At 57.8% G+C, this 11,460-nt stretch overlaps 1 protein-coding gene across 1 annotated transcript; it reads left to right on the top strand.

Moving 5' to 3' along the window:
* Positions 1–11,458, top strand: LOC125088584 (receptor-type tyrosine-protein phosphatase H-like). Its single transcript, XM_047709784.1, has 11 exons — positions 1–101; positions 2,472–2,735; positions 3,619–3,903; positions 4,606–4,890; positions 5,576–5,860; positions 6,546–6,830; positions 7,517–7,801; positions 8,488–8,772; positions 9,459–9,743; positions 10,430–10,714; positions 11,400–11,458. The coding sequence occupies exons 2-11, from the start codon at positions 2,498–2,500 to the stop codon at positions 11,456–11,458; spliced, it is 2,577 nt and encodes an 858-aa protein (XP_047565740.1). The 5' UTR covers positions 1–101; positions 2,472–2,497.
* The last annotated feature ends 2 nt before the right edge of the window (positions 11,459–11,460 follow it).

The following is an 11,460-nucleotide window of genomic DNA, read 5'->3' as shown; positions in this document are numbered from 1 at the left end:
GTCGGGGCCAGGGCATCTGAGTCCATCGGCAGTGACCAGTGACAGGAGAAATGAAGAGGACCAGAGGCAGCCTTGAGGCCTGGGGGAGCCTGGTGCTGCTGGTGAGTCCTTACAGACAGGGGTGGGGGGCTAGGTCCCGAGGGAGTAGGGGCTGAAGGTCGCCTGGAGAAGGAAGAAGGCCTGTGGATTGTCAGACACACCTGCGCTCTCACAACAGATCATCCACTGGGAGAAGGAACTCTGCTTTCTGGCAAACTCAGGTTTGCTCACAAAGACCCAGGAGTCCCGGCCACTGGTGCCATCCTCCCTAAGACCCAGGAGTCCAGACCCCCAGCCCCTCCTCCCTCAGACCCAAGAGTCCAGACACCCAGCTCCTCCTCCTTCAGACCCAGAAGTCCAGAGCCCCAGATGACTCTTCCCTCAGACCCAGGAGTCCTGGCCACAAGTGCCCTCCTCCCTCGGACCCAAGAATCCAGACTCCTAGCCCCTTCCTCCCTCAGACCCAGGAGTCCAGACCCCCAGGCCCCTACTGCCTCAGATCCTGTAGTCTAGGCCCTCAGTCCCTCCTCCCTCAGACCCAGGAGTCCAGACCCCCAGCCCCTCCTCTCTCAGACCCAGGAGTCCAGACCCCGAGCCCCTCCTCCCTCAGACCCAGGAATCCAGACCCCCTAGTTCCCTCTTCCCTCAGACCAGGAGTCCAGACCCCCAGCCCCTCCTCCATCAGACCCAGAAGTCCAGAGCCCCAGATGACTCTTCCCTCAGACCCAGGAGTCCTGGCCACAAGTGCCCTCCTCCCTCGGACCCAAGAATCCAGACTCCTAGCCCCTTCCTCCCTCAGACTCAGGAGTCCAGACCCCCAGCCCCCTCCTCCCTCAGACTCAGGAGTCCAGACCCCCAGCCCCCTCCTCCCTCAGACCCAGAAGTCCAGACCCCCTAGTTCCCTCTTCCCTCAGACCAGGAGTCCAGACCCCCAGCCCCTCCTCCCTCAGACCCAGAAGTCCAGACACCCAGCCACTCCTCCCTCAGACCCAAGAGTCCAGACACCCAGCTCCTCCTCCTTCAGACCCAGAAGTCCAGAGCCCTAGATGACTCTTCCCTCAGACCCAGGAGTCCTGGCCACAAGTGCCCTCCTCCCTCGGACCCAAGAATCCAGACTCCTAGCCCCTTCCTCCCTCAGACTCAGGAGTCCAGACCCCCAGCCCCCTCCTCCCTCAGACCCAGGAGTCCAGACCCCCAGCCCCCTCCTCCCTCAGACCCAGGAGTCCAGACCCCCAGCCCCCTCCTCCCTCAGACCCAGGAGTCCAGAACCCCAGCCCCTCCTCCCTCAGACCCAGGAGTCCAGACCCCAACTCCCTCCTCCCTCAGACCCTATAGTCTAGGCCCTCAGTCCCTCCTCCCTCATACCCAGGAGTCCAGACCCCCCCAGCCCTCTCCTCCCTCAGACCCAGGAGTCCAGACCCCCCAGCCCTCTCATCCCTCAGACCCAGGAGTCCAGAACCCCAGCCCCTCCTCCCTCAGACCCAGGTGTCCAGACCCCAACCCACCTCTCCCTCAGACCGTGTAGTCTAGGCCCTCAGTCCCTCCTCCCTCAGACCCAGGAGTCCAGACCCCCCCAGCCCTCTCCTCCCTCAGACCCAGGAGTCCAGACCCCCCAGCCCTCTCATCCCTCAGACCCAGGAGTCCAGACCCCCAGCCCCTCCTCCCTCAGACCCAGGTGTCCAGACCCCCAGCCCCTCCTCCCTCAGACCCAGGAGTCCAGATCCCCTAGTTCCCTCTTCCCTCAGATCAGGTGTCTGGCTCCTGGCTCCCAACCTCTGTATCTTCTCCATTTCTCACCCTGTTGAATGCTCTCTGCCTGGAGTCTTCCAAGGTGGTATTTTTCAGGAAGTGTAACCTATTGGGTATATGTCTGTGTGACCTTATGGGTAGAGCTGACCCCAGCTCCGGGCTTCCCCGAGCCCCGCCCCTGCCACGCTCCTCTTTCTGACCCCAACACATATGGACCCAGAAAAGACAGAGGGTCATTGGGGTGACCTTTGTTAGAGCCGAGTCTGGGGGTGGAGACAACTCCCAGTGTCCCCCGTCTCCCTCAGGTGCAGAGATGCTCAGGGTGAGGACAGAGCACGGGAGAGTCACTGACTGGGCCCTCCCAGCACCACAGTCTCCCCTGGGTCATGGAGATGAGGCTCTGAATCTGACTCTTGCGTCTGGGTTCTCCCCAGGGCTTGTGCAGCTGGACAGGGTCCTGGGCGAATGGTGAGTGACCCCTGCTGAGTGTATCCTTACATGGAAGGGAGGGTACACTGAATCCCCCTGAGATCTGGTAGGGGGGGTGGTCTCAGGGAGGGCAGGGTGATCTATGACGGGTGTTGATGGATGTGGCCCTCCCTGGACTCAGGGAAAGAGCTGGGGCTAGTGGAAGGGACAGTGCTGCTCCCGGCTCACACTGGGCTCTCCTTCCCCAATCTCAGTCCCCAAGCCCGTCAGAAACCTGAGCATGAAGGACCAGACCAACAGCTCCATCACCCTGAACTGGACAGAACCGGATGGCATGGCCTCTCAGCACTACCTGTACAGGATCGAGTGGGAGGGTGCCGGCCCAGATGGGAACAAAAGCACGACCAACACCAGCGTCCTAGTGGACGGACTGCAGCCCGGGTCCTGGTACCAGTTTACCGTGTGGGTGGAGCTAAATGGAATCCGCAGCTCGGAGGTGACTTGCAACGGCAGCACGGGTGAGGGGCAGCCACCGCTCCAATTCTTGGTTGGGGGGCAGGTCGGTTTGGAGAGCTGACGGGACAGTGGAGCAGACACTAGCGCTCATCTCCTTGGGTCTTGTGGAGCAGGAGATGAAGAAAGGACATCCCAGGTTCCGAGCTGGGACCATTCAGTGTCTAGGATCCCTTATGCAGACCATAAGACTTAGCAGCCAGGGCTGTGTAGGGAGCACAGGCATGTGGCCCCGGCCCTGGGGGGATTAGGGGTGTGGAATGTGGACACTCCAGCCCCCTGAGTCTTCTCCTGGCCCCCAGATGTGTCACAGTCTTGAAGGTGGGGCTCAGACCATCAGCTCCCTCACCCTGATCTGGGAGGTGCCTCTGGCCCTGGCCTTCAGGACGATGCGCGCTGGGTCCAGTGGACTGGAGAGAGAGACAGAACTGCGACCCGACACTCAGCTGACTTCAGTTTCACAGTGGAGGGACCCCAAATTGAGGCCTTGTACAAAATCTCTGCGTGGGCAGAAAGGAATGCAGTGCCTTGCTCCGGATAGAGCCTCAGCAGCTCCGCAGAGGACAAGCATCAGCGCCCACTCTCTGTCTTGATGAGAGATTAAGAACGGGTCAAGATGGCATCTCCTCTGGGTTCTGGGGTCCAGCCATCGTCTCTGTGAGCTCACTGAACCAGACCCAAACCCTGAGTTGGCAGGAGAGTTGTGGCCATTCCTGGGGACAGGCCTTTCCAGAGGTTGCCGCTGAGCTTAGGGCTACAGGTGTCCTACCCTCCCTAGGTCCCATGTCTAGGAAGTGCTCCTTGACAAGTCTGGCTGCACAGGGAGGCTGTGATCTGGCTCTTGTGGACCAGGGATTGGGAACTCTGTCTCTCTGCTCCTTCTGCCAGTTCCCAATGTAGTGACAAGTCTCAGGATGCAGAACCGGACCAACAGCTCCATCACCTTGAGCTGGACAGCTCCCATGGGCCCAGATCGTCCTTCCTACACCTACCGGGTCTCGTGGGTCATGGAGGGCATTATGGCCATTAACACTCAGGAAACCAGGGTCTCTAACACCTCGGATACGAGGATCACAGTGGAGCAGCTGGAAGCTGGGAGCTTGTACACCTTCACTGTCCAGGCGGAGAGGAATGGGGTCAGCAGTGACAACAGGACACTCACGGAAGCCACTGGTGAGACTCAGGCTGGCTCTAGACAGACCCAGTACTATGGAGATGTGGGAAGGAGAGGACTGGGGAGACTTTAGCGACCCCACCTAGTGTCACTGGACCTTGAGCTTGTAGGTCTGCTTCTAGGAGGAGTCTGTCCTCAGCAGCCAGGGATTTCTAATTACGAGGCTGTCTTTGGGGAGGAAGAGAGCCCCTGACCACCCAGCACCACCCCTCGGGAACCAACAAAGGCAAAAGAGGAGAAGTGCACACCTCGTCCCACTGTATTGGCTGGACCCAAAGGGACCCGCCTCTCAGCCTATACATGGCGGGCCCCAAGTGTGAGACGGGAACCAGGATTATGCCAGGACTAGGTTCACTGTGGGTAGACGGAACCTGCAACTTTTAGCCTTCGGCCATTTGGGCTAAGAAGACTGAGATCAACAGCTCTGTCTAGAAAGGAGTGTCCAGAAGTAAGGAAGGGCCCTGATCAAGCTGTTCCTTGGGAAGACAGTGTTGAGAAAGGTGATGGGTGGGACCCAGGCCTGTAGACTCAGGGCAGAGAGGCCGTGGGGGATCTTGGTCCCCACCTGGCCTCTTTTCTGTGGTTCACACTTCCTAGGAAGTGGACTCGTCTGATGACTGAGCAATCAGGGGAGGTGAGCAGGCTCGGGATGGAGGGTCCGTGGCGATACAGCCCCTTGAGCTTCTGTCCCCATGTGTCAGCTCCCAACAGGGTCACGGATCTGCACAAGGAAACTCAGACCAACAGCTCCATCACCTTGAGCTGGACAGCTCCCATGGGCCCAGATCGTCCTTCCTACACCTACCGGGTCTCGTGGGTCATGGGGGGCATTATGGCCATTAACACTCAGGAAACCAGGGTCTCTAACACCTCGGATACGAGGATCACAGTGGAGCAGCTGGAAGCTGGGAGCTTGTACACCTTCACTGTCCAGGCGGAGAGGAATGGGGTCAGCAGTGACAACAGGACACTCACGGAAGCCACTGGTGAGACTCAGGCTGGCTCTAGACAGACCCAGTACTATGGAGATGTTGGAGGGAGAGGACTGGGGAGACTTTAGCGACCCCACCTAGTGTCACTGGACCTTGAGCTTGTAGGTCTGCTTCTAGGAGGAGTCTGTCCTCAGCAGCCAGGGATTTCTAATTACGAGGCTGTCTTTGGGGAGGAAGAGAGCCCCTGACCACCCAGCACCACCCCTCGGGAACCAACAAGTGCACACCTCGTCCCACTGTATTGGCTGGACCCAAAGGGACCCGCCTCTCAGCCTATACATGGCGGGCCCCAAGTGTGAGACGGGAACCAGGATTATGCCAGGACTAGGTTCACTGTGGGTAGACGGAACCTGCAACTTTTAGCCTTCGGCCATTTGGGCTAAGAAGACTGAGATCAACAGCTCTGTCTAGAAAGGAGTGTCCAGAAGTAAGGAAGGGCCCTGATCAAGCTGTTCCTTGGGAAGACAGTGTTGAGAAAGGTGATGGGTGGGACCCAGGCCTGTAGACTCAGGGCAGAGAGGCCGTGGGGGATCTTGGTCCCCACCTGGCCTCTTTTCTGTGGTTCACACTTCCTAGGAAGTGGACTCGTCTGATGACTGAGCAATCAGGGGAGGTGAGCAGGCTCGGGATGGAGGGTCCGTGGCGATACAGCCCCTTGAGCTTCTGTCCCATGTGTCAGCTCCCAACAGGGTCACGGATCTGCACAAGGAAACTCAGACCAACAGCTCCATCACCTTGAGCTGGACAGCTCCCATGGGCCCAGATCGTCCTTCCTACACCTACCGGGTCTCGTGGGTCATGGGGGGCATTATGGCCATTAACACTCAGGAAACCAGGGTCTCTAACACCTCGGATACGAGGATCACAGTGGAGCAGCTGGAAGCTGGGAGCTTGTACACCTTCACTGTCCAGGCGGAGAGGAATGGGGTCAGCAGTGACAACAGGACACTCACGGAAGCCACTGGTGAGACTCAGGCTGGCTCTAGACAGACCCAGTACTATGGAGATGTGGGAAGGAGAGGACTGGGGAGACTTTAGCGACCCCACCTAGTGTCACTGGACCTTGAGCTTGTAGGTCTGCTTCTAGGAGGAGTCTGTCCTCAGCAGCCAGGGATTTCTAATTACGAGGCTGTCTTTGGGGAGGAAGAGAGCCCCTGACCACCCAGCACCACCCCTCGGGAACCAACAAGTGCACACCTCGTCCCACTGTATTGGCTGGACCCAAAGGGACCCGCCTCTCAGCCTATACATGGCGGGCCCCAAGTGTGAGACGGGAACCAGGATTATGCCAGGACTAGGTTCACTGTGGGTAGACGGAACCTGCAACTTTTAGCCTTCGGCCATTTGGGCTAAGAAGACTGAGATCAACAGCTCTGTCTAGAAAGGAGTGTCCAGAAGTAAGGAAGGGCCCTGATCAAGCTGTTCCTTGGGAAGACAGTGTTGAGAAAGGTGATGGGTGGGACCCAGGCCTGTAGACTCAGGGCAGAGAGGCCGTGGGGGATCTTGGTCCCCACCTGGCCTCTTTCTGTGGTTCACACTTCCTAGGAAGTGGACTCGTCTGATGACTGAGCAATCAGGGGAGGTGAGCAGGCTCGGGATGGAGGGTCCGTGGCGATACAGCCCCTTGAGCTTCTGTCCCCATGTGTCAGCTCCCAACAGGGTCACGGATCTGCACAAGGAAACTCAGACCAACAGCTCCATCACCTTGAGCTGGACAGCTCCCATGGGCCCAGATCGTCCTTCCTACACCTACCGGGTCTCGTGGGTCATGGGGGGCATTATGGCCATTAACACTCAGGAAACCAGGGTCTCTAACACCTCGGATACGAGGATCACAGTGGAGCAGCTGGAAGCTGGGAGCTTGTACACCTTCACTGTCCAGGCGGAGAGGAATGGGGTCAGCAGTGACAACAGGACACTCACGGAAGCCACTGGTGAGACTCAGGCTGGCTCTAGACAGACCCAGTACTATGGAGATGTTGGAGGGAGAGGACTGGGGAGACTTTAGCGACCCCACCTAGTGTCACTGGACCTTGAGCTTGTAGGTCTGCTTCTAGGAGGAGTCTGTCCTCAGCAGCCAGGGATTTCTAATTACGAGGCTGTCTTTGGGGAGGAAGAGAGCCCCTGACCACCCAGCACCACCCCTCGGGAACCAACAAGTGCACACCTCGTCCCACTGTATTGGCTGGACCCAAAGGGACCCGCCTCTCAGCCTATACATGGCGGGCCCCAAGTGTGAGACGGGAACCAGGATTATGCCAGGACTAGGTTCACTGTGGGTAGACGGAACCTGCAACTTTTAGCCTTCGGCCATTTGGGCTAAGAAGACTGAGATCAACAGCTCTGTCTAGAAAGGAGTGTCCAGAAGTAAGGAAGGGCCCTGATCAAGCTGTTCCTTGGGAAGACAGTGTTGAGAAAGGTGATGGGTGGGACCCAGGCCTGTAGACTCAGGGCAGAGAGGCCGTGGGGGATCTTGGTCCCCACCTGGCCTCTTTTCTGTGGTTCACACTTCCTAGGAAGTGGACTCGTCTGATGACTGAGCAATCAGGGGAGGTGAGCAGGCTCGGGATGGAGGGTCCGTGGCGATACAGCCCCTTGAGCTTCTGTCCCCATGTGTCAGCTCCCAACAGGGTCACGGATCTGCACAAGGAAACTCAGACCAACAGCTCCATCACCTTGAGCTGGACAGCTCCCATGGGCCCAGATCGTCCTTCCTACACCTACCGGGTCTCGTGGGTCATGGGGGGCATTATGGCCATTAACACTCAGGAAACCAGGGTCTCTAACACCTCGGATACGAGGATCACAGTGGAGCAGCTGGAAGCTGGGAGCTTGTACACCTTCACTGTCCAGGCGGAGAGGAATGGGGTCAGCAGTGACAACAGGACACTCACGGAAGCCACTGGTGAGACTCAGGCTGGCTCTAGACAGACCCAGTACTATGGAGATGTTGGAGGGAGAGGACTGGGGAGACTTTAGCGACCCCACCTAGTGTCACTGGACCTTGAGCTTGTAGGTCTGCTTCTAGGAGGAGTCTGTCCTCAGCAGCCAGGGATTTCTAATTACGAGGCTGTCTTTGGGGAGGAAGAGAGCCCCTGACCACCCAGCACCACCCCTCGGGAACCAACAAGTGCACACCTCGTCCCACTGTATTGGCTGGACCCAAAGGGACCCGCCTCTCAGCCTATACATGGCGGGCCCCAAGTGTGAGACGGGAACCAGGATTATGCCAGGACTAGGTTCACTGTGGGTAGACGGAACCTGCAACTTTTAGCCTTCGGCCATTTGGGCTAAGAAGACTGAGATCAACAGCTCTGTCTAGAAAGGAGTGTCCAGAAGTAAGGAAGGGCCCTGATCAAGCTGTTCCTTGGGAAGACAGTGTTGAGAAAGGTGATGGGTGGGACCCAGGCCTGTAGACTCAGGGCAGAGAGGCCGTGGGGGATCTTGGTCCCCACCTGGCCTCTTTTCTGTGGTTCACACTTCCTAGGAAGTGGACTCGTCTGATGACTGAGCAATCAGGGGAGGTGAGCAGGCTCGGGATGGAGGGTCCGTGGCGATACAGCCCCTTGAGCTTCTGTCCCCATGTGTCAGCTCCCAACAGGGTCATGGATCTGCACAAGGAAACTCAGACCAACAGCTCCATCACCTTGAGCTGGACAGCTCCCATGGGCCCAGATCGTCCTTCCTACACCTACCGGGTCTCGTGGGTCATGGGGGGCATTATGGCCATTAACACTCAGGAAACCAGGGTCTCTAACACCTCGGATACGAGGATCACAGTGGAGCAGCTGGAAGCTGGGAGCTTGTACACCTTCACTGTCCAGGCGGAGAGGAATGGGGTCAGCAGTGACAACAGGACACTCACGGAAGCCACTGGTGAGACTCAGGCTGGCTCTAGACAGACCCAGTACTATGGAGATGTGGGAAGGAGAGGACTGGGGAGACTTTAGCGACCCCACCTAGTGTCACTGGACCTTGAGCTTGTAGGTCTGCTTCTAGGAGGAGTCTGTCCTCAGCAGCCAGGGATTTCTAATTACGAGGCTGTCTTTGGGGAGGAAGAGAGCCCCTGACCACCCAGCACCACCCCTCGGGAACCAACAAGTGCACACCTCGTCCCACTGTATTGGCTGGACCCAAAGGGACCCGCCTCTCAGCCTATACATGGCGGGCCCCAAGTGTGAGACGGGAACCAGGATTATGCCAGGACTAGGTTCACTGTGGGTAGACGGAACCTGCAACTTTTAGCCTTCGGCCATTTGGGCTAAGAAGACTGAGATCAACAGCTCTGTCTAGAAAGGAGTGTCCAGAAGTAAGGAAGGGCCCTGATCAAGCTGTTCCTTGGGAAGACAGTGTTGAGAAAGGTGATGGGTGGGACCCAGGCCTGTAGACTCAGGGCAGAGAGGCCGTGGGGGATCTTGGTCCCCACCTGGCCTCTTTTCTGTGGTTCACACTTCCTAGGAAGTGGACTCGTCTGATGACTGAGCAATCAGGGGAGGTGAGCAGGCTCGGGATGGAGGGTCCGTGGCGATACAGCCCCTTGAGCTTCTGTCCCCATGTGTCAGCTCCCAACAGGGTCACGGATCTGCACAAGGAAACTCAGACCAACAGCTCCATCACCTTGAGCTGGACAGCTCCCATGGGCCCAGATCGTCCTTCCTACACCTACCGGGTCTCGTGGGTCATGGGGGGCATTATGGCCATTAACACTCAGGAAACCAGGGTCTCTAACACCTCGGATACGAGGATCACAGTGGAGCAGCTGGAAGCTGGGAGCTTGTACACCTTCACTGTCCAGGCGGAGAGGAATGGGGTCAGCAGTGACAACAGGACACTCACGGAAGCCACTGGTGAGACTCAGGCTGGCTCTAGACAGACCCAGTACTATGGAGATGTGGGAAGGAGAGGACTGGGGAGACTTTAGCGACCCCACCTAGTGTCACTGGACCTTGAGCTTGTAGGTCTGCTTCTAGGAGGAGTCTGTCCTCAGCAGCCAGGGATTTCTAATTACGAGGCTGTCTTTGGGGAGGAAGAGAGCCCCTGACCACCCAGCACCACCCCTCGGGAACCAACAAGTGCACACCTCGTCCCACTGTATTGGCTGGACCCAAAGGGACCCGCCTCTCAGCCTATACATGGCGGGCCCCAAGTGTGAGACGGGAACCAGGATTATGCCAGGACTAGGTTCACTGTGGGTAGACGGAACCTGCAACTTTTAGCCTTCGGCCATTTGGGCTAAGAAGACTGAGATCAACAGCTCTGTCTAGAAAGGAGTGTCCAGAAGTAAGGAAGGGCCCTGATCAAGCTGTTCCTTGGGAAGACAGTGTTGAGAAAGGTGATGGGTGGGACCCAGGCCTGTAGACTCAGGGCAGAGAGGCCGTGGGGGATCTTGGTCCCCACCTGGCCTCTTTTCTGTGGTTCACACTTCCTAGGAAGTGGACTCGTCTGATGACTGAGCAATCAGGGGAGGTGAGCAGGCTCGGGATGGAGGGTCCGTGGCGATACAGCCCCTTGAGCTTCTGTCCCCATGTGTCAGCTCCCAACAGGGTCACGGATCTGCACAAGGAAACTCAGACCAACAGCTCCATCACCTTGAGCTGGACAGCTCCCATGGGCCCAGATCGTCCTTCCTACACCTACCGGGTCTCGTGGGTCATGGGGGGCATTATGGCCATTAACACTCAGGAAACCAGGGTCTCTAACACCTCGGATACGAGGATCACAGTGGAGCAGCTGGAAGCTGGGAGCTTGTACACCTTCACTGTCCAGGCGGAGAGGAATGGGGTCAGCAGTGACAACAGGACACTCACGGAAGCCACTGGTGAGACTCAGGCTGGCTCTAGACAGACCCAGTACTATGGAGATGTTGGAGGGAGAGGACTGGGGAGACTTTAGCGACCCCACCTAGTGTCACTGGACCTTGAGCTTGTAGGTCTGCTTCTAGGAGGAGTCTGTCCTCAGCAGCCAGGGATTTCTAATTACGAGGCTGTCTTTGGGGAGGAAGAGAGCCCCTGACCACCCAGCACCACCCCTCGGGAACCAACAAGTGCACACCTCGTCCCACTGTATTGGCTGGACCCAAGGGACCCGCCTCTCAGCCTATACATGGCGGGCCCCAAGTGTGAGACGGGAACCAGGATTATGCCAGGACTAGGTTCACTGTGGGTAGACGGAACCTGCAACTTTTAGCCTTCGGCCATTTGGGCTAAGAAGACTGAGATCAACAGCTCTGTCTAGAAAGGAGTGTCCAGAAGTAAGGAAGGGCCCTGATCAAGCTGTTCCTTGGGAAGACAGTGTTGAGAAAGGTGATGGGTGGGACCCAGGCCTGTAGACTCAGGGCAGAGAGGCCGTGGGGGATCTTGGTCCCCACCTGGCCTCTTTTCTGTGGTTCACACTTCCTAGGAAGTGGACTCGTCTGATGACTGAGCAATCAGGGGAGGTGAGCAGGCTCGGGATGGAGGGTCCGTGGCGATACAGCCCCTTGAGCTTCTGTCCCCATGTGTCAGCTCCCAACAGGGTCACGGATCTGCACAAGGAACTCAGACCAACAGCTCCATCACCTTGAGC

This window comes from Lutra lutra, chromosome 17, assembly GCF_902655055.1.
Source record: "Lutra lutra chromosome 17, mLutLut1.2, whole genome shotgun sequence".
Classification (NCBI taxonomy): domain Eukaryota; kingdom Metazoa; phylum Chordata; class Mammalia; order Carnivora; family Mustelidae; genus Lutra; species Lutra lutra.
Note: the sequence above shows the minus strand (reverse complement) of the source record. Positions and strands in the feature narration are given on the sequence as shown.

Coding starts and splice junctions, on each gene's coding strand:
- LOC125088584 (XM_047709784.1), top strand. CDS start 2,498: ATGAAGGACCAGACCAACAGCTCCATCACCCTGAACTGGACAGAACCG. Junction 3,904..4,605: donor GACACTCACGGAAGCCACTG/GTGAGACTCAGG, acceptor CCCATGTGTCAG/CTCCCAACAGGGTCACGGAT. Junction 10,715..11,399: donor GACACTCACGGAAGCCACTG/GTGAGACTCAGG, acceptor CCCATGTGTCAG/CTCCCAACAGGGTCACGGAT.